A 23,513-nucleotide genomic window follows, 5' to 3' on the forward strand; every position below is an offset into this window, starting at 1 on the left:
CACTTTTATAGCCCTAGATCAGCGGTTCTCAAACTGTGGGTTGGGACCCCATTTTAATCGGGTTGCCAGGACTAGCTTAGACTTGCTGGGGCCTGGGGCTGAAGCCCAAGACCCACCGCCCGGGGCCGTAGCTGTTGCCCAAGGGCTTCAGCCGTGGGCATCGGGGCTCAGGTTACAGGCCCCCTGCCATGAGCTGAAGCCCTGGGCTTTGGCTTTGCCTCCCCCCTTGCTCCCTGCCCAGGGTGGTGGGTCTCTAGCCTTGGGCTCCCCACCCCACCCAGGGAGGTGGGACTCGGGCGGGCTCAGGCTTTGGTTCCCCCTCCTGAGGTAATGTAGTAATTTTTGTTGTCAGAAGGGGGTCATGGAGTAATGAAGTTTGAGAACCCCTGCCCTAGATTACAAAAAAATAAGGATAAACTACATTATAAATTAGAGTTAATTTTTTAGCAGCTTATTAGAAAGATTGAATTCTGATCACCTCTATTAGATTCCAGACCTGCGTATTCAAAGTTATCTGATAAATGTCAAACAAAGCAAACACAAAGAAGAAACAAATTTAAAATTAATTTCAGTCATGTTGTAGGTGTCATAGTGCACACAAAGAAAAACACACACAGAAAACTGTGGTTAAAACACAGGACAAACATGCTGTAATTGTGCTTACCAGCTTGAGAGAAAGCTTCATGTAAAAATTGTAGGAGTACAGGAAAAAAGAGAAAAAAAACAAGCGCATCAGTAGAAGAGGAATTTCTTCAGTCCTACTGCTATAATAAAACGACACACGTATTCTCCTCACTGTTGGGATGTGAAAATGGGTAACAGATCTGTGCAAAAGTTCACAAGATGGGCCACACACTACCATTCAGCTGCCATTTCATCAGTGGAAGTGGAAAAGGAAAACATGTTACACCTTTGCATATTTGCTTTGGCAGTGCAGGTGAAAACGTGACTCAGGCTGACTGACTTCAACGCTAAGATAGCAATAGCATATCCCCTTTAAGTTGCACCTTGCACTCAGCAAAACTGGTGCTTTACAATACTTACATAATTAGGTGGGTTATCACACTCAACGCTGAAGAGGCGCTGAAACACCCGTCACCGGTGCCAGCCAGGCTATACAATTCTTTAGGGCAGGAGTGGGAAATAATAAGGAATTGAAATTCTGCCAGGACATCGGGACTAACCCTTGGACCTCTCCTGTAAAACATGCCATGGGATCTCTAATGATTCCAGGTGGTCAGGGCCTAGATTGCATGTCTCCACCCAAAAGACAGTATTCCCTTACTACCATGCTGGAGCATTAATTAAGAGGGAAGTGTCCTCTGTGTAATAACCAACACCACATCTTGCAGCACCTTGTAGGTCTCCCATCCAACTACTAATCAAGCTTGTTTAGATTATAAGGTCTGACAAGATCACAGCAAAGAAAAAAAAATCTCTACCCTTCTTTTTACCCAATTATTTCCATTTAGGATTTTCACTTTTATCTCCATGCCCACGCTATTGACCAATATGCAAGTCCCTTATATGATATATACAATCTCTTTCCTCAAAGGCTGCTATATTTCTTTATGTACAGCCAATACGTTATCATTCAATTAGCCTGGATACTAAGAGCCTGAGTGTTGTGCATTAAAGGCCATATGTGTGTTTTGTCCCTGTCCTACAAAACTTACAAATATAGCTATCTTAAATGGTGTTGCAGTACCTCATTACAGTGCCTTCTTACCCGTGTTGCAAAGCCACTGTCACAGCTGCAACACAGGGTGCCTTCCAGGAGCTGCACCGAATACCAAGTAGTATTTCAGCACCATTCCATACTGGACTTAGGGGCATGATTTAACTGCAGTGTAATACAAGAAACTGGGTTTTAAAGGTTATTGCTTGGAAGGGAGGGGAAACAAAGTTGGATTCTTCCAAGAGCTCATCCCACCTCATTCTCCGATAACTTGCGTTCTGACTGTGTTGCAAGCCTCTCAGGTGTAATGGCTGGGATTCACAAACTATGTAGCAAACCCCTAGAACGTATAAACGCATTGAAATATACTCTGTGCTGAAGCAAAGAAACTCAGGTGGAACGTGGAGGGCAGGCTCTCCGCTCGCACCATGAGCTAAGCCATCGTTTAAGACCTGAGTGCACTTCTGCATTCAAAAGTTGCATGCAATTGAAAACTGGGAAGTCCATCGGTTGTTGTGTTCTGATCTTTAATAAGCTAACAGATATGCCAGTTTTAGGCAAGCACAGTTCTCTAAGACTGGACCTAAAATAATGGCAGGGCAGTGGAAGCACAAGTTAAGCACATCTTTCTTTTGTCATTGCATTTTAACCTTTAGGAAACTCTGAAGGTTATTTACAGTCACTTGGCAGAGTCTAATTTTATATGAAAATAAAAATAAGCCAAGCATTCAAACAAAAATGTGGTCTTAAAACAAATAATGATATATTGCCCCTGAATTGATCCATCCTGAATTGCATTTTTGTGATAATGAAACAGGTCAAATAGGTTCCCCTGCAGTTAAGTTAGCCAGTAAATAAAAACATGGCCCTGACCCCAGAGCCTAGAGAAGTCTAACTCAAGAAATGAAGAGGCCTTTGAAATAACCAAACAAAAGTAAATTTATTTTTGAAAGAAGAGGAATAATTATACAAATGAAAGGAGGAACTGACTAAATATCTTGCTGAAGAAATTCAAATCTAGGCAGCCCTTATTTTCATAATTGCTTTAGCATTCCTGTGAACTTTAGCATAGACATGATCAGCACAAGTTGAGATCCTTCTGCACAAATACACGCAACAGTTATGAAGCAGAAAAAATATTTACCTACAAAGCACTCTATAATGCACAAATGTTTGCTACATGCGCTACGTTGTAAACACTAATCATTCTAAAGACTAAACTATGGCCAAAGAGTCATTAGCATTAAAACTATTCTTTTACTGTAAATTCAGCAAATGTTAAGGAATAATAGACATTGCATGTCTAATTCATATGTTGTTGTTTGTTAAGTATTATGAAAACCAGAAATTTGATAACACCCCCAAAAATGTACAACAGGCATTGTTATGCACAGCATGAATAACAAAGCAGTAGAGATTCTAATAGGTTGTAAATCAAATGAAAACAATGAAATGCTGAATTTAAAAGCAGATTCCAAGTTTTCTGGTTTTGAAGAACATCGACATTATGTGGCAGCAACTCAATTGCTGTACATCTGAGAAGACTGAAAACAAATGTGTATTAAATGTAGTTACTAAATGACTGCTTTTTTGTTTGGCCAATTCTGTTGGGTTTTCACAGTTAAGAGATTTGCTCAGTTCATGTGAGAATAGGGACTTTTCTTCAAATGATTAGAGAGTGACATTTCTAGAAAATGTAATGAGCAAATCCCATGCAACTGTTCCTTTAAGACAGGTCTAACTTAGCATTGCAGGGAACAATGAAGAGCCTAAGAGCCACAAGCTTCAATAACACATGAGAGAGCACGAAAGCCAACAAGTCCATGTGTTATTGGACAATCACGGACACTAACCTCACTTACAAAAGACAGGGGATTGAAATAAATCACCGGACATCGGGTTATCAAAGGCTAAAATGTTTTATCTCCTCTACAGTCTGGCTTCGTGAAGCATGTTTAGAAGTCACAGCTCTCGATCCCATGAACCACAAATGTTACGTGAGGTTCAGGGAAGCCTTAGTGGTGGTAGCAGTGCAAGTTAAAGCTCTGTTGAAAAGGTGCAGTATATACCACAGCATGAATGCACTGCCATTCTGCATGGACAGGCTTATATTTACAAAGAGCCACAAAAATATTCTTAACAAATAGAGTGGAACCCTCTTAGAATACCTTTACACAGAAAAACCTCACTGTATAGCAGAGGGCAGCCTACAAGTCTAACCAGTCTTGCAATTAGCACACTGCAATGAGTTGAAATAGTCTGGGATTATGCTTTCCTGTAGAGGTTTGTGACAGCTAAACTCACTTTAAGCAGGTTCCATTGTGGTCTGAATTTCCCATGTTTAACCATGTTAGTTGTGCCAATTCCAGCTTTTCCAGTACTGACAGCTGTAACCTCTTTCACAGGATCAGTTGTTTCTATCAGTAAGTCATGGCTCTCCTCACAATGAATTTGTAGTTTCCTTATGCCTTCTGCGAACCTCATTTCCACTGAAGCACCCTTTTGCAGTGTTGTAAGTGGGGTTAGTGACTGTGCAGCAACTGTATGGGTTGATCACACCATACACAAACTTACAACATAGTCCCTAGCCTCAACGGCACACGTGGGTTTCCCTAAAGTCCTCTTCATGAGTTCTTTGTGAAAATACAAAGAGTGAGTCTGCCGGTGAGTCAGCAAGAGAAAACACACACTTGTTAAAGAGGAGACTAACAAGGACACCTCAACATTTACTGTTTCTACAGCAAAAAAGACAGCCCTGGGCTTAATTAGCATTTAAGTGTGATGGTGGGAACCTGCAAGATGCCAGATAACTTCTGAGGGATTTTTTCTCTTTTGGTAAATTAACTAAGCATCATATTTTTAAAAACTAGATTAAACATGCCAAATTAGAAACTATTTCTTTGTTCAGGCCAGACTAAATTAAGGCTTTTAAAAAAACTCGTCTTGGCACAGGGTATGTATTAAAATAATGAACATTCCCAAGGGCAAGAGATGCAGTTACTTTTCTTGTATGCTGACTCTACATATCACCCAAAACGAAGAAACATTTAGTACAGGCGGACTGATAGTTAAGGTGTCACATTAATGAACAGGATATCACAGAGGCGAGACAAAATGATCAAGGAAACGTATTAACTGGTGCAATGGAAAGAAAAGTTGTAATAAAGTCAACAACTTCCACTAGAAAAGAAACCACAAAATCCCCCTCTTGTTTGTACTGGGATGGCCTGGAGAACAGAATGTGGTTGAGCCCAGTAATATATGTAAAATCTGGATTTTTCTGTTTGTTTAAAAGAGTTGCTTTTTAAATGAAAAAACTTGTGTTACTGCCACTCAGCAATTGTAAAATAAAACAACATAAAATTAATATCAAGTAACAAAGAACTGGATTTTTTTATGCCCTTAAAAATGGAATTTGAAAATGTAAAGCAAGCATAAATGAAACTATGACTTATATAAGTGGTTCCTTATTTTCTGCATATGCTTTTTTTGCCCCTCTAACTTCCCTGAAGGGACACAGTCAACTTAAAGACCATAGTTCTGCCTGATTTAAAAAAAAACAATATTATTTTTACATATAACATCTAAAATGACTATAATTAAAAGAAAATAGAGAAACACAATCTTTCTCCATTTCTAGTTTGATTACAGCACCTAGTATACTGTTTCACTGTTTCTCCTGTACTATCTGTCAATTTCTTCTATTTGTGTGGGTCTTTCAGAGAAAAAAGGAAGAGAGAAAAATGTTATGGAAAATATTATTCAAAAACCACAGAAATTTGCAGGATGCAGGCACCTGCAACAACTTTTAACTAAATTTTTAAAGACTGACTAGGATTTCAAGTTGCCAGTGACCCTTCATATTGATGCTGACTGAAACCCTTTGAACTAAGCTAATATCTGCTCTTGATTATTGGATGGACTTCTGCCTCTTCCCAAGGAGAAGGATTCAAGAACTCATCAGTTTGGAGACCTAACTCAAAACAGGTTGAATGTAGGATTGGTATCTCACATAGTTTCTTTGAATATTTGTTAACAGTTTTGTGCTATTTCTTTTTTAAGTTCAGGAATTATTTCTTCACATCCCTGAGCTGCGTAACAACACCCTGTGCTAAATAAAAATTACATGTGGAAGTCACTAGAATTTACTAAACAGCCAAATCCATTCTGAATGCCTGGAATTTATGTAGTAATGGTGTGGTTTTCATTTATTTTTGCATAGCAAAGTGCCAATTACTATAGGAATTTCACACCATGTGCAATTTTGCATTTGTTGACCTAAGTTGTTTAGATCCAGATTCTACCAAACTTGCTCAAATTGAATAGTCTCTTACTAAGCAATTACTCCCACTGAAATAAAGGGGAGTATTTATATAGTATGGGTCAGATCCAACTCCCAGTGAAGTCAGTGGTGATCTTTCCACTGATTTTAATGGGAGTTGGATTGGGCCCTAAGGGACCAATATGAGTCAATATGAGTAAAGCTGGCAGAGTACTTGAATACTGTGTGCAGATGTGGTCGCCCCATCTCAAAAAAAATATATTGGAATTGGAAAAGATTCAGAAAAGAGCAACAAAAATTATTAGCGTTATGGAACGGCTGCCATATGAGGAGAGATTAATAAGACTGGGACTGTTCAGCTTGGAAAAGAGACTACTAAGGGGGGATATGATACAGGTCTATAAAATCATGACTGGTATGGAGAAAGTAAATAAGGAAGTGTTATTTACTCCTTCTCATAACACAAGAACTAGGGGTCACCAAATGAAATTAATAGGCAGCAAGTTTAAAACAAACAAAAGGAAGTATTTCTTCACACAATGCACAGTCAACCTGTGGAACTCCTTGCCAGAGGATGTTGTGAAGGCCAAAACTATAACAGGGTTCAAAAAAGAACTAAATAAGCTCATTGAGGATAGGTCCATCAATGGCTGTTAGCTGGGATGGTGTCCCTAGCCTCTGCTTGCCAGAAGCTGGGAATGGGCGACCGGGAATGGATCGCTTGATGATTACCTGTTCTGTTCATTCCCTCCGGGGCACCTGGCATTGGCCACTGTTGGAAGACAGGATACTGGGCTTGATGGACTTTTGGTCTGACCCAGCAGGGCCGTTCTTATGTTCTTAGAGTCTGTCCCTTATTGATTAGATTAACTAAAGAATCTACAGTAATATTTAGGCATCTATGGAGGCTATTTCTATTGCAAGATATTTTGCTAGGATGGGCATACTGTCTGAGCAAACACAGGGAGTATATAAACAACAGCAAGCTCTAATGAAACATTTTGGTCAGTTAAACACTTTTGCTTTGCCAAACATCCCCTAAATTGCACTGTCCTATAGGGTTCCTGTATTTGTTTTCCACCTGTATTTTCTTTTCTCATCGGTGCAGCAGTAAAAGCTTTCTTCAATATAGGCAGCTTCTCCCAATCTCCTCCTGCCAAATTCCTTCAGTAACACCGCTGTCCAATATGTGTAATATCAGAGGTCATCCTCATGTGCCAAATTCAAGTCCTGTTTGATTTGGCAGGAGTAGTGGGAGGCCAGGACAGGCATACCTTATAATATCAATACTGAAAAACCAGCGTTAATCCAGATGCTTACTCTGACATAGCTCTGGCCCCATGCAGATGTTTTTGCCGGGGCTACAATCAACCTGCACTAAACATGAGGGGTTGGGTTAGACCATATCTGCACTAACACATGCCAGCCATATTCCTTTTATATAGATACGATAGGTTTTTCAGGCCAGAAGGGACCATTATGATTGTCTAGCCTTGACCTCCTGCACAACAGTGAGCCATAGAATTTCACCTAGTAACTCTGGCCACCAAAGATCAATGGAACGTGAACTTTATGAGTTTTGTAGACAACCAGAGCAGGCTTCCACAACTTAGTTGCCTCTGTTGCTCTGTACTTGTATATGGAGGAAGTGGCCTCAATTTGCCCCACGGAACAAGGTGTAATGTTCTAAACGTTGGCTTGTGGTATTGGTGAATCAGACAGGGAAAAGTATCTGTTTACACACAAACATCTTGGTAGCTAACGACAAAAGGAAGTGAAATACAGAAAAGCACATCCAAAGGTTTAACGGGGCTTTAACAAGATATTTTCGTTTTTTAAAAAAATGAATGTGTCAGTGGGTAATTAGAGTGATTCTAAAGAAAGCTAGGTGAGCTTTTTACCTTTATAATTTCAGTTTTCACTCTACTCAGTTAAAAACTATACGGTATACACCATACGCGTGTGAATTTGGCCGAGGGGGCATTAAAGCTTGAATAGAGGCTCTCTTAGTACTGTCATATGATTAGTGTACAATGAGATTTCATGAACAAAAATGTTTAAAGTGATTAGTCATAATTGCTTAGATAGCCAAATATTTACTAAATAAGAATATGTACATTGGAAATATACATTTCTGAAGCACCTCAGGGCTTTTGTGTGGTGCAAAATAAAAAAGACATTTTTACAAGCTAGAAATACCCAACATTGTTTTGGGAACACTGTTCATTGAACCACACTGATGCCTTCCACAAGGCCAGACAGTTATACCCTTGCTCACTCTATGAGTAGTCCCATTTAAATCACTTGAGCTAATCCCGGAGGAAGGTGCTACTCAACATGAGCAAGCCTATCAGAATCCAGCTGTCTCAGAGACACACCTACAAGGAGAGCCTCCAATGTAGAACTGAAAGAATGGGCTTCCCCCTCAGAAGTCATTAGGAAATATTCTTGTGAGGGAAGTTCTGTAATTTTGCACTTATTTTATGACAAACTTTGAAACTTTCAATTTTCCAGTGGCTTTTTGATGAGGAAACTAATTTTTTAGTACTACTTTGAACTGTAAACTTGTCAAGATGGCAGTTCCCAGACAGAGCGTAATGTTGTTTTTTTATATGCTACTTAAGAGAATTTTTTTTAAAATGATTTACTCTTTGTAACCAGATCCAGTGATTAGGATGCGGATTGCACTGAAGTTCTCCAAACACTTCAACATCATATAATTACAAAGTTCTCTATACAGATCATTCCCAGTTTTACTGAACTACATCTTCTGGATCAAACTATCAATGGGATTCCCTGTGGAGAGCAGAATTTGGCCCTTTATATCCAGTTTTCTCCTTATTGTGACAGCTCGCTATAAAAAAACTGAAAACTAACAGTTATAGCTGCTTTCCATACTGTTCCATTAGGCTTAGAAAGGAACATAATCCTTACGTAATTACCGAATAACCAAGGGCTATACTGTACCATCCACTTCTTAGCATGCTTAAAAACTGATGGCACAACATGGTACAATAACAGACATGTCTTAATTTTCAAAGGAAGAAACATTCTGCCTTAAATGTGAAGTTTTAAAAATTTACAGAAGCTGTGTATACAAAGACTTATAATGAGAATAATTTTTAGCTCAGTATAAATATCCCAAACATTAATTTACAAATACAGACTCAGGCTCCTGCAAGCAGTTCACTGAAATCATGTGAATAAAGATTACAGACAATGCAACATCTGACACATTCTGTCAGAGCTATTTAAAAGAGATCTTATTTGTGTCCTGTAGCCCCCTGAGTGTAGAAGTATAAAGTTCTTACATACTGCATGGAGTTCTAAATTGTGCACATCGTTTCTCAGTCATGGGGAGCGAAAGTCAGCCCAGAATCCAACAGATTCTGCAGGCTCAATGGGAAACGTCTAGAAGACATACCTAGAAATGCTGTGTTACAATTCTTCATGCTTCTGTATCTGGGGGTGTCAGATATGGTCCAACAGAGTGGGAGTCAGGAGAACTGTGTTCTTTCCCAGCTCTTCCACAGGCTGTGAGATCTTGGACAAACTCTCACTTAACTTCTCTATGCCCTAGTGCTACTCAATGAGGTACTTATTTTGTCTCTGTGTGAAGAGTTATTTAATATTACATCTCTCCTTCTACCTTTTGGAAAAGGAAAGTGATCCTCTGTCCAAAAGGAACCATTCATTTCAAACAGGAATCTGTTTTTGTGGTTTCGTTGTGGGGGTTTTGACTACAAATGACTTTACAGGATTGGATTCCTTGGGTCTGTCTGTATGTTATGGTAAAACACAATGGCTTCATTCACAAAACAAGATTTTACATAACAGAACGTGCAATAAAAGCGCAAGAAAGACAGACAGCAAGCGGTATCCAGAGGAGAACTTACCCCGCGCTTTAGGCTCCTGAAGCAGTGGATTTTGGGTTTGGAGGTCATGAACTCGTTGAAGCGATGGGAGAGGGGTTCCTTTTGCTGCTTGGGAGACTGGGGGCCGTTGGGAACAGCAGAGGGTGAGGCAGAGGCAGGGGGAGGAGGAGGGGGCTGATGGGGGGATGTTAAAAGGGACATAAGCTACGTATAAGAGATGGAGAAGTGATAGAATAAAAAACCAAAATAAAAAGATAAAACACAAAACGAAAATAAGCATCAAAAACAATATTCAAAATCCAGGAAAAGCAATTAAAAACAAATAATTAAATATTTAAAGCCATGGTTCAAAAAAAAAGAGGGAGAGAAAAGAGTGTTCAAGATTTGTGTTAAAAGAAGAATGTGATAAAAATAGGAATTGTAGTAAGTAATGCAACAAAAAAATAAGATGGAATAATTTGACAGAAAGCTCATGCAGACTCTTACATGCAAACTCTATTCCCATAGGTTACTCTTTGCTAGTTCTGTGGGCCGGTCAGAATGATGCACATTAATAGATCTTTCAAACACCTGAATTTACATGAATCAAATTAGGAAGGTACCTTAGTGCTCAGTAGCGTTTCTATTAGCTGGAAGACAACAAGCCTCATTCTTCCTGCTTTCAAGTCACCTTGCTCTATGCACACCACACTTATCTTTTTAAAATTACACTACAAATTTACAAGAGAGAGGTGTTAGGCCAGATTCTGCTGTTGGTTACATGAGTGTAAGCACCAGAGGGCTTGAGTCTCTCTTGCCCTGTGTTTCAGGACATCATTTACATCAGCGACTGTACCATTCTGATTTGTTAGTGCTCTGTACTCACTTTGCAATCGCTGTCAATGGCTAGGGAAGGAGAAGCGCAACAGAGAATGAGGCTACATCAAAGGAGTTCTCTGGTTTTGTGCTGGTGTAACTGAGAGCAGAATTTGTCTAGTCATCCTGATACACACCGATAATCCCAGATAAATGTTGCCATGCATCATGGTGTAAAATATGACAATGGAGAGAAGAGTTTAATGGATATAAAGGATCATGTGAGTTTAAAAAAAAAAAAAAAGATCAGCAGCACTGTAGAGGCTCAGTTAGATGTGCTGTGAAAGAGCAAGTTACAGCCATTCCCCACTCCCAGCTTCCCCAACTGCTGTACCCATGGTACAGATCGAAACGATAACGCCAATAAAAAGCTGAGGAGAGTTTGAGAAGTGTCAGAATAGTAACACTGGAGTGACGCTGTTAGTTCATTAGCATGCACAGCATACACAATCCCTGATCTGAATTAGAAGCAAATGGACCATGGCAAAGACAACTAAAAGGATAAATAAACAAAGAGCAACACAATTTAAGAAATTATATAGAAATAAAAATATCTTAAAAGTAAAAAACAAAATAAGACTGTAACAAAACACCATAATAGGACATCAGCTATTAGTTTTCTGAAACTAAAGTTCAGGTTTTTTTTAGTCTTAAATTAATTGCCAGGATTACTAAACAAGAAAGCCATTAAAGGCTACAAACATACGGACACTGAGATGAAGTCTGAAAGTCAGTACCTTATTTTTCTTGATGAATGGCCACAATTTGCCTTTGGATTTGCTGCCAGGCTTGGGCTCAGATTTTCCATCCCATCTGGAATTTGAAAGGCTGGATTCCGAGACAGTGCGTTTCATTGGCTGAGTGAAGTCTTCAAAGTCAATATCTCCTGGTGGTTCAAACCCTGATTTAAAGGCTTCTATTACCAGTTGTGAATCCTGAAATGCCACAAATACAATCTATCTGTAAATATGCTGCAAACCAATAAAAAGAGGGTCTGTAAACGGAACAACAGTGTAAGAGTAGTGGAGGAAAAAGTCTCCTAGTCACAGTGAAGCTTAACAAAACCACCCTAATTGCTACTGGGTTTGTTAGCACCCAGTCCATCATTCTTACGTAAAACATCTGAGTCCAGCATGCAAAGGTCTCATTGAGACCAACTGCTTCTTTAACCACCAATATTTTTAAATGGTCAAAGGACTAAGTACCATCTAAAGAAACAAGAAGTATGTAGCACTAACACCAAATGCAATCAGAAATCAAACAGGAAACATGGCTCACTGAAGAAGACATTGAAATGGGAGTCAAGAGATCTGAGTTCTTTTCTCAGATCTCTCACTGAGCTGATATATGACCTTGGGCAAGTCACTTCACTTTTCGGTGCCTCAGTTTCCCAGTTGTAAAATGATGCTTAATCACTTTTATAAAGTGTTTTGAGGTCCATAGATAAAAAGTGTTATGTAAATGCTCATTAGTATTCCTGTTTATTTCCCTTGAAAAAATTAAAACGCCAGTGCTTGAATGGACAGCTTGCATAAGGTGACTCAGAACACCTTTTGCATACACTCAGATTCACTAATGGGCATCCACAAAAAATCTTGTGCAATACAAACCTTCCATTATAGAATTGCTATGCTTCCAATTGCAAGCCAGATATCAAAAGCTCTGATAAATGCTGCTGTCTTAAGGAGAACCAACTTAAATGCTAATTGGTCTTCTGCTGCTGTGAAAAGCCGTGTACCCTTCTGTCCATATTGAATTTCTGTAGACCAGAGGTTCTCAGACTGTGGGTCGGGATCCCAAAGTGGGTTGCGACCCCATTTTAATGGGGTTGCCAGGACTGGCTTAGACTTGCTAGGGTATGGGGCTGAAGCCCAAGTCCCACCGCCCGGGGCTGAAGCTGACACCCAAGGGCTTCAGCTGTGGGTGTCGGGGCTCAGGTTACAGGCCCCCTGCCTTGGGCTGAAGCCCTGGGGCTTTGGCTTTGCCCACCCCCACCCTGGCCCAGAGGGGCTTGGGCTTTGCCCCCCATACCCTACCTGAGGTGGTGGGACTTGGGCGGGCTTAGGCTTTCATTCCCCCTCCTGGGGTCGTTTAGTAATTTTTGTTTTCAGAAGGGGGTCACGGTGCAATGAAGTTTGAGAACCCCGGCTGTAGACAATTACCTCATTCACAAACTGGCCACATATTGCATGCAATTATTTTACCTATCTATTATCAGATAATAACTAACCAAAACGGTAATGATACATAACATTCTTGTGCAGTAGATCTACAAATGCAGCAAATTTTTGGATGCAAACCTTCTAATTGCTAATGTGCGACTCACAGCAATTACAGAAACGTATTTTAATCTAGCAGCTTTTCAAACACACAGGCTGTGATTTTTAAAGGACCCTACTTTTCATAAAGCACATGGGGCCAGATTTTCAAAATTCTCTCAGCACATCCAAATCTGGCCAGAGTGCTCAGCATCCTGTGCGGGACATCCGCTGGCTACTTATTCCGGTGCCTAAATGGAAGCTGAGATGTTCTGTAAATCTGCCCCTACGTCACTTAAACAAAATCTAGCATGTACAAAATATTAATCGCTTGTGCAATGCAAACAAACTTTGGCCGAGACCATTCATAATTTTCTCCTATCATCCTTCCTTAATATACATATAATCTCTTGGCTTTTCTAGGGAGGAAGCTCTTCATTTCATACCATATGGATATTTTCTCTCTCTCAGGTCATCAGAGAAATTGTGCCTTAGTCCCTAGAGGGCTCATTAGCCAAAGGATATTAAGAATACTACCATGTCACTGCACTTCCAAGAGAAGGGTGGTGCTTTGACCACCTTTTGTGGCTTTTGTTTGTATTCATTTGAACATATGGAAGAAGCCCAGGATGATATGCACATATCTGACCTGAATTAAGCAAAGACAAGATACAAGATTTTCAACATCACCTAAGGGGGGTTTAGGAGGAAGGGTCCCATTGAAAGCTAATGAGATCTGTGCTCATAAATCTATTAGGTGCTGTGAAAATCACCCCCATAAACCTTAAAGGCGGTACTGAAGCACCTTCCCTTATTATTCACTAGTTTCATCTTAGCTTGACATTAAAACTCGCCTAATTCTAAGGATGTTTAATTATAAGCATGAAAGCAAGAGCCGGGGGGGGGGGTAGCAAGAGATAAAAAAAATCAGATTACATTATATACTTGTGCTTTATTCCATCCTTCTGAACCTTTCATTTCTTCTCTTTTAATTATATAATGTTCCTTCCATGTTGTCAAAACATCCTACCATTACAATGGAGCTAAAAATAACTAGCTCATGCGGCGTATCAGACAGCAAGAATGTCATAACAGGAACTCAGAAGTCCATAACAAATTAATCCCATCTATTGCCAGAGCCTGCAGAGGCAAATTCCACACAGGTTCACTTAACAGTCATTGTGGTTTAGCCTTGCAATAATGACATCTGCATTACTAGAGTTACTATGAAAAGGAATGGAAAAAAGCAGCATGCTCCTAATAAGTATATTTAAAATACAGAGACAAATTCTATTCCCAGATAAATCCATGTACCTCCCCATTGATTTTAGCTGGAGTTCTGCAAGCTGAGGAGAAGGCAGAATTTGATTCTTAGCAAGTATACTACTTTTGAACAAGTGGAATAACTAAATAAATTAAGCCTGAAAAACTGGCAGCTTTGGAGGTGGACAAGAGTGTCTTTCAGTTTTCTTTCCAGCTAAGGTGTAATGAATATTAAATATATCCAATATATCCTGTCAGTTCTTAATACTGAATAATGAAGTGGAACAAAAATGGTTTTCCAGAACTCTCACAAGGAGAAGTCCCCACATATATTTCAGTGCTAGGGAACAAATACATAGACAAGGACATTCAGTTCTGCTTTGTGCTCCTTTGATTCTTGAACATAGTCTCTGAAAATCCATTAGTGGATGGCAAGAAGAGGAATTCATGCACTTTTATTTTATTATGAAGCAGCACCTCTATCACACCTGCTAGAATCCACATGATGAATGGCTTAGCCACTCTGTAACTGAGGTTTCCTTAACGCAAATGTTGATAGCAACATATTTTTAATGTCTCCACTTTGGCAATTCTAGCCCATGATGGCTCTTCATTTTTAATACTTCCCAGTCATCAGCGTGTAGGCAGATGGAAAGGAGATGGTGTGACATTTTGATGCAGAAAGTAGCATCAGATATAGTAGCATCATTACTGTCACTGTGTGAGCACACACATACCAAAGGAACAGATGGGATCTAACGGAGTATGCACAGAACGGGAAGACTGGGGCTGCCAATCCCCGCTCTCACACAGCTCCCTCAGTGGGCTTCCTCAAGTCATGTCAGGTATGTGCAGACCTCTGAAGATCAAAGGCACAATACAAGCGGTATTACACACCAGGCAATCACAACTGTGGTGCTGCCTATGGAGTTCACCCAATTATGTTTCCAGCAGAATAAATACATTGCAATGCTGGGTGCCACCTTCTTATTTACTACATGTACAGCACAATTTTAGTACTATAAATTGTAGACTTCATAGTTGCTGTATGGAACAGTATTATTTTTATAGATATTTGTAATACTAAATGTACTGAATTAGGTAAAGAGCCAGGAGATCCTCAGATGAAGTTCACCAAAGAAGTACAAAGTATTATTTAATACTCCTAAAATAGCACCAGTCATGGCCTTGCTATCAGCCTTTAACTTTTTAATGCCAAAAAGAACAAGCATTAAAATCTTAAAGATCCCTACATTATTCAAACGAGAGTTAATTTGAGATACTTTGGTACAAACGGCAGTGTTGATCATGCCTCTGATTTTTTTTCATGTGTCTCACAATATTTGGTATTTTACTTAAAGCCCCAATTCCAGGAGTTACGTTATTACACGAGAATATCAGCTTTCATTTTAAAAAAACAACCACCAAATTTCTAGCCATCAGGGTTATGTAGAAAGCTAAAAAACATGGCTCAAGTGCACCCAGAAGGCTCAAAACCAAAAGCTAAATGAAAAGAACCCCACATTTATTATCTTTAACAATCTCATGATTTTTGAGACCTGTACTTGGGGTTGGGAATACTGTACTAGTGCTTGTGATGAACACAATGCCAAAGTTTCTTGCATCTGAGAACTCCTGTCTTATCTCTGCAGTGGTTACATATGAAAGCTCACAGTCTGACTTACACAAAGCAGAGTTGCTCTTTTCCTGCCAGGGCAGGTTTTGAGTCTTGGCTTGTGTTCCTTTAACCACATACTATCAACAGTTCTCCATGCATTCAGCCTTGCCTGAATCTGATCTGTGTTGGCTCATTTTCAAAGCTGAATCCAGCCCAGATCCAGGTAGGCTGTCTAACTCCACACTCAGAATTTAGCATTTCCATAATCATGAGAATAATTAGAACAAACAAATTTCTGCAACGTTCGGTATGATTTGTGGTTCTGTTGAAAAGCTAGAGCAAACATTTCTGCCACATAAGAATTGACCACTAAATATCTATCTGTGATAATACCCTTCATCTTCTAACTGATGCTGAAACCTATTTACTAAGGCCTTGTCTACACTAAAGAGTTAAGTTGACGATCATATGCGGCTTTAATTACATCAGTTGTCCATGTCCACAGAACAATCCATAGTTGGTGCTCTGGCATTGCATCATGGGTAGCTATCTCACTGTGTAACCAGCCACCCTCTATCACTGGGAGAGCTGGGAACAGATTGCAGTGCATCATGGAGGAATGCTCACCATCTCATGATGCAGTTATTTCCGTCCCATCATTCCATGGGCTTCCGACTTCGTTTCGCACCATTTTTGAATAGCCCCTGTAAACTGTGCCCGTCATCTCTGCCTGAAAGCATGGATCCTGAACTGCTGACTAGTTTGGTGATGAGCATTATGAACACAACGCAGATGGTCCTGCAGTATTTCATGAGCAGGGATACAAAGTGAATCTGTGGTGCCTGCCCTGCTGTGTGCAATGGAAAGAAAGAATTCAAGATTACAGCTGGCATTCATGGAGCAGCTGCACAAGGTGGACTATTGGTACTGGGCTTGGGAAACAAGCACTGAGTGATGGTATAGCATCATAATGCATGTACGGGATGACGAGCAGTGGTTTCAGAACTTTCAGATGCGCAAAGCCATCTTCCTGGAACTGTGCGTGGAGCTCGCCCCTGCCCTGTGGCACAAAGATACCAGAAGGAGAGCTGCCCTCACAGCGGAAAAGTGAGTGGCAATCACTGTGTGGATGCTGGCAAATCCAGACTGCTACCAGTCAGTCGCATATCAGTTTGGAGTTGGAATGTTCACCATAGGGGTTGCAGTGGTGCAAGTTGCAGGGCCATTAATTGCCTCCTGCAACAAAGGACTAGACTCTGGGTAATGTGCCGGAAATAACTGATGGCTTTGCAGCAATGGGATTCCTTAACGGCAGTGGGGTGATCGATGGCACGCATATCCTAATTTTGGCCACAGACCAAACTGACACCAATTTGGGTTGGTCAGGGAAAGTTCATGACATACGCATCTTTAGGAACACTGGACTGTATAGAAATCTGCATACTGGGACTTTCTGTCCAGACCAGAAGATTCCAATGGGAGATGTGCAATGCCCACCCTGCCAACTCCTTGCTCCTGTGGCTCATGAAGCCTTACACTGGGAACCTAGACAGTAGCAAGGAATGCTTCAACAACAGGCTCAGCAGGTGACAAATGAACACTGAATGTACCTTTGGCAGATTAAAAGGTTGCTGGTGCTGCCTTTTTGGCAGATTAGATCTCAATGAGGAAAATATTCCAATGGTCATAGCAGCCTGCTGTGCTCTGCATAACATTTGCAAAATGAAGGGGGAAAAGTTTCCCCAAGGGTGGAGTGCTGGGGTGGATTGGCTGGCTGCTGCTTTTGAGCAGTCAGATACCAGGGCAATTAGAGGGGCTCAAGGGGGCGCTATTCGAATCAGGGAGGCTTTGAATGAGCATTTTGACTATGAGGCCCAGTAATGTGTTTTTATCTGATGCATTCAGACAGACAGTGTTTACTTGCCGCCTTGAATGACCCCTGTAATGCTTGTTTCCTGAGCTTTAATTGTAGTGAGCAAATGTTCCTGCCTATAGCCACTGTATTTGAATTTTAGCAGCAACTACCATGTGCATGACACAAATAAAGACTCATTTTGTTTCAAAGACTATACTTTAATTAAAGGATAAAACATTATTATGTTTTTGGCAAACTGGGGACACGGCAATGAAGCCTCTCCAGTTGTGTGCAACTCCAGCTTTCATCATGAAACTAGGCTCTCGGGGTGGAGTGCAAGTGGTACTGCGACGGAAGGGGAACATACAAGGAATGTGTTGGGGGAGCTTGGGAAGGACATGGAATGGCACTCTGTATTAGCTGCAGAGGGAATCGTGCATGGATGTGCTCAGGCTGCAGCACTATGGGGGACTTGAGCCTTACTATCTGGCCCTCCAGTAGCTTTATAATCCACTCTTGTTCATCTATTATCCGCTCCTGACCCAGTCTCCTTTCCAGGCTGTCCAGCCTGAGTTTTTCATTAACTGGATGGTTTGTGAAGAGAGAGTCACTACATGCACCTAGGGAGAGTATTCTGAATATTGGCACCTTTTTCCAAAGGCTTGGGTAATCGAACCCGATACCTCACTTCTGAGGGTATCCCAGGCTGAAAGGGTGCATCTCTGCATACGTGCAGTTTCAGATCGGGTCCGTATGTTGCTCACCTATATGCCACTTTGGTCCCTGCAGAAATAATTGCCGGCTGGCACGGCAAAATTTCCTACAGCGGGGGGGACAGACAAAGAAGCTTTGCCAAGGAACCTTCAGCAGAGGATTGCAGAGTACCTACACGAAAGTTTCCTACGGAGGATTCCCAAGACACCCCAGTGTACATTAACAAACTTTTCCGCAGGGCTCCCAATGCGTAGCTGCTTAGGCTTTGTTGTTAATTTTTATCCCTTATCTCTTCTCTATCATATAACAAAGTAAATGAGAACTCAATCTCCTATCACTGTGCAGTACCAAAGCAAAAGGTATGCTTACCAAAGCTTGCCTCTCCTGCTTCATGTGAGCCAGAGAGCTGGGTCTGGCTAGACCCCTCCAGAGTGAAAAAATAGATCCTGGCTTGCCATGCCACTGGACAATTCTGTTGCATGTCCCACACACTCCTCCAACTCCACTTCCTCATCCACCACTTCATCCCAGGGTTGACTCCACTGGCTGCTGCCTCCAGCCTGAAGTATCCATAGGGCTCTTGGTGGTGGTGGTGGTAGTGTCACCACCAAGGATGGCATGCAGCTTCTTGTAGAAGCAGCATGTCTTTGGTGCTGCACCAAAACAACAGCTGGCTCCCTTGCCTTCTGGTATGCCTGCCACAGCTCCTTGATCATAGCATGGCACTGCTGCATGTCCCTTTTGTGTCCCTTGTCCTGCATGCCATGAGCAATCTGCCCATAGATATCAAAGTTCCTACGACTTGAGCAAAACTGCAACTGCACAGCCTCCTCTCCCCACAGACCCAGCAGATCCAACAGCTCTGGTGTACTCCATGTGGGAGCTCATCTGTTGCAGAAAACCAGCATGGTCACCTGGGAAGATGCTGTGTGAATAGTCTATGCCATCCAAACAGAAAGTGAAAAGTTCAAAAATTCCCAGGCATTTAAATGGGGGAGCAGCACATGGCTGTGTACCTTCAGGGCAGCGGAGTTCAAACTGCTGACCAGTGCGGTCACGATGGGCAGTGTGGGACACTTCCTGGAGGCCAATTAGGGCAACATAAACAAGCGCTGTCTCTACACTGACGCTGTGTCACTCTAATTATGTTGCAAAAAGCTCTATGCCTCTTGTAAAGGTGGTTTTATTTTGTCGGTGTAGCAGGGAAGTTACATCAGCGAGAAGAGCATTTCAGTGTGTACACCTCCACTGCTTTGCTGATGAAAGCTGACTTTTGTCGACAATACTGTGTAGTGTATACAGGCCCTAACAGTCACATCTTTAGAATACAGCATCTTATCTAAATACAGCCAAACCAAACGCTTATGTATAGAATGCATGTTAATGGAGTAAATTTGGTAAAAGAAACGTTTCCTTCTTAAAAGACAAATGACCCTATGGATTAATTTGCTAAACAAATACATCCGTGAGAAGAACAGATTTTTCTCTGTAACAAGACAAAACAACTATCCTTCATAAAATAAAACATGAACTAAAGCTATCCTTACTGAACATGTGATAAAGGAACACCTTTTCTGTGCACTAACTGGATTTGGGTGCAAGTTTTGTGTTTCAAATTCTTTCTTAACAGTTTTCAGAGCAAGCAATTTGGAGCAGGGACCATCTTTATGTTCTGTGTCTGTACAGTGCCTAGCACAATAGGGTTTTAGCTCCCGACTTGCACTCCTAGGTTTTATTATACAACTAATAAATAATAAAGAACACAGGAGAAAGAAGAAGATACCACATTCAACACTTACATTTTTCTGATCAATTGATTCTGCTGCCTTTGTTATTCCGTCCAGACACTTCCCAATTATTGGGATCACCTGGCGGTCCACTTCTGCATAGGTTTTCATGCATTCGCCTATCCTCACTATCCTCCTTTCCTCCATCTCTTGTATTTTCTGAAACATTACATTTCACTTTGATCAAACATCAAAAGTTATTTCACAGTTTCAATTAATTTTAATTTCTGCAACAAAACAGCTCCTGTTATATCAGTTGTTTAAATAAGATTTTAAACGGAGGCAAATTAAGATAGTTATTCTCATGTAATGTATGGTTTAGTAATATCGGCGATCAAAGGACGGCCTCAGAGTAATCTCCATATTACGTTACAATGTTTACATCAGGGCATCTCAATATAGGCACCCTATTGATCACTGCACAGAGCGCCAAGGATCTTCAGTTCCATTGACCTCTGGTTTAGGACACAGGAAAACCAGATGTTGTATATTCCTGTTATGATGGATTACAATAGGAGGCACAGTGTGTGTCCAGGTGTCAAAGGTGCATGTTTCATGTTGAAACATAAGACCTGATAGGACACTGACTGCTGAGAACCACCCCCCCAACTCATTTTTTTCCTGTTAAACTGCGACCCAACCACGATCAACAGAAAAATGAAACAACTGCAGGAAAGAACACACTGGTATCATTGTTTTAAAAGTAAAACAGCTCTCTGAATGCTATTTTAACACTTAAAGCAAAGCAAGGGAATTTTCTGGAGCACTGGTAATGCACAGGCACCCAAACTATGCTTAGCCAAGGATGTAAGTTCAATTCAGCGCTTACCAGATCCAAAGTTTTATGGTCTCTAAAGGCCTTGTAAGAAGGGTATACATGGCCTGGGGATGCTGCTTTTTTTAATAACACAAAATGCCTTGGAATAATTTATCCTAGACAGTGGCTTGAATGACCATGAATAAAGAGCACAGTAGTTTTAACTTTCTCTCTGCAGTTTTAACTTTCTCTCTGCAATGTCTTTCTTGGCCATCATCTGACATTTTTAGTCAACTTAATCAAACTGTAAGCACTTGCCTCTTTGACATCCATTAAGCTATTGCCCAACATGAACGTGGTATAAATCTAAACATCTTTGAAATCTAGGTATGAAAACAGGTCACAAAGGAGCGTAAGGTTTTATAGATGACAATACTCTCAGTTGATTCGTGCCTCAACATTGCAAGCAATGCTCTCATTCCCCAGCTGCAAGGATGTAGAGTGTAATAAAACAAGACTATGAATAATGTCATCAGGCATGCCCCTTCCTGCCATAACATCTAGCAGTCTCCCACCTCCCACATTATCAATCAGTCTGGTAGCTAGCCCAGAGGTCAGAGGGAGTTTAGTAGACTGAGCTCCATAACATCTCTTTGGATTCAAAGGAATTGTTGCTCCCACCAAAGAGAGCAACTACTTCTTTTAGAGATCCTGGGTTGCTGCATCATGTCCAGTGTCTGCTAATGCGGTGCTGTGGCTTCTGCAGAGCAGAGAACCGGTATCACAGAATTAATCTGGCTTACCAATGCATAGTAATGCATCTAGTCGATGTAGCCACACCAAGAACACAGGCTGCTGTAAGTCAGTACTATGAGATCTCACCTGGAAGATGTTTGGTATGTGCGTGTGATAATGTTCGCGTTGCTCGTGGTTAAATTTCTGAAGAATGGATGAGTATTCTCCTTTGCTGTCTTCTGCCATTTGATGTCGTGTTTGTGCTTGCTGTCTTGCCTGAGGAAAAGCCAAAGGAACATTATACTTTACACTATTTAGAGGTAAGTTGTACCAGACCAGGACGGTATGGTTTTAGCCACTCCGATTTTATTCCTACTGCATTTACCACTATTCAGCACACACTAAACTTTGGGGGAAACATTAGCAGCTGGATCTTTGCATACTTTCCATTTTTACTGTCTCTCTTTGTTCATTCTCCTCCTCCATTAAATCTTACCTGCTCCAAGTATTTGTTCCAAATTTGCACTGCCAAAACTCATATTCCTTATTTTTCCTTTTCATGTTCTCACTTTTGACGTCCAGGAATTTACTCTGCACTTTGCAGGACCTTGCCTTTTCTAAACCCTGTGAATAGTTGGGCCCAATCCCGTGAACCTTCTGTGCTTTGAGATCTCATTGAAATCATGGGAGGTAGGCACTTGGAAAGCTTGCAATACCAGACTCTTTAGAATGGTGTTCTTAGTTTGACTAAGGAAATAATGGTTATTATGGCCTAAACATGCCTTCGGGTCTAACATCTCCACTCATTTTCATTCTTTATTATCTGAGAAAGAAATCTTGTACCATAGCTGTAATTTTACTGCTCAGTTTATTCCTCCAATTCCTATGTTCCAGTTTATGTTTGGGCAGCTGATCTCTTCTATTCTCACCAATATTTCTTTCCATGCACATGTTCGAATTCTGTGATCATCCTCTTATTCCCATAACAAGACTGTCACAGCTGTAGCTCATCCAGGACTCTCTTCCTTATCTCTGAACTTCTCTTGACATATATGGCTAGTCTTCCCACTCCACCCCAGGCCTGCTCAGATGTTTTCTGCTCACCTCTGAACAATCTACTTCCCTGTTGGCCAGCAAAGATTTTTTTGCTTCCCCACACTAGAACCAATACCACAATGCTGGAATCCTTTGCATACGTGATACCACCATGCTCTTCCCAGTGCTTCCGCATTTACAGAGATGCGCTTCCTTGAGTGACCCCTTTCTTCATATTTGCTGATCTCTCTCTCTCTCTTTTTAGATTCTCCTTCCTGAGGCCTTCTGTCACAATATTATTTTCCTCTCTATCTACCCCATCTGTTTATTTCAGCTGCCTTTTCCTTCCTCGCTGTTCGCCTTTGCACAGCATCCCTCCCTCCCTCTCTCACTCCGCACTCTATATGCCTTTGCCTCCTATCCTGTGTTCACTTGTTCACTCTCCTCCTGGTTTCTATTCTCAGCCGGTGCATTGTTGCCTGTTCTGCTCCGATGTAGCGCACCTCACCTGTATATGCTCCCATCTGTTCCAAAAAGAGTTTCATGTCCCTGGACCAAATGCTGCTCTCAGAAAAGTAGATGGGAGTTTTGTCACTGATTTCAGTGGGATCAGAATTTGGCCATGTACACCTACACCCTCCTGACTGCACTAGCTCTTCAGGCATCCAGGCGTGCTCCTAATCTGACCCTTTTTACCTAACCCTTGGAGCAGAGCTGAGAATATTTTTGGAGGTTTTGAATTTTAAGATTCATTCCTAAAATACTGCCAGGTTTGATCACTCATTCTCTCCCAAAACAATC

General features: G+C 41.1%; 1 protein-coding gene across 23 annotated transcripts in view; it reads right to left on the reverse strand.

The window, feature by feature from the left end:
• Positions 1 to 23,513, reverse strand: part of FNBP1 (formin binding protein 1) — a 162,190-nt gene that overhangs the window by 21,461 nt on the left and 117,216 nt on the right. For 8 of the 23 annotated variants that reach the window (XM_077835577.1, XM_077835597.1, XM_077835584.1 and 5 more), the window contains 5 exons: positions 21,825 to 21,953; positions 20,198 to 20,344; positions 11,428 to 11,625; positions 9,857 to 10,039; positions 665 to 679 (listed from right to left, as the gene is read on the reverse strand). In XM_077835577.1, the coding sequence (XP_077691703.1) occupies positions 665 to 679; positions 9,857 to 10,039; positions 11,428 to 11,625; positions 20,198 to 20,344; positions 21,825 to 21,953 (672 nt within the window). Of the gene's footprint in view, positions 1 to 664; positions 680 to 4,252; positions 4,337 to 9,856; positions 10,040 to 11,427; positions 11,626 to 20,197; positions 20,345 to 21,824; positions 21,954 to 23,513 lie in introns of all 23 variants that reach the window. The other 15 variants (XM_077835587.1, XM_077835586.1, XM_077835581.1 and 12 more) reach the window with 8 other exon arrangements.

This window comes from Eretmochelys imbricata, chromosome 16, assembly GCF_965152235.1.
Source record: "Eretmochelys imbricata isolate rEreImb1 chromosome 16, rEreImb1.hap1, whole genome shotgun sequence".
In the NCBI taxonomy this organism is placed as follows: domain Eukaryota; kingdom Metazoa; phylum Chordata; order Testudines; family Cheloniidae; genus Eretmochelys; species Eretmochelys imbricata.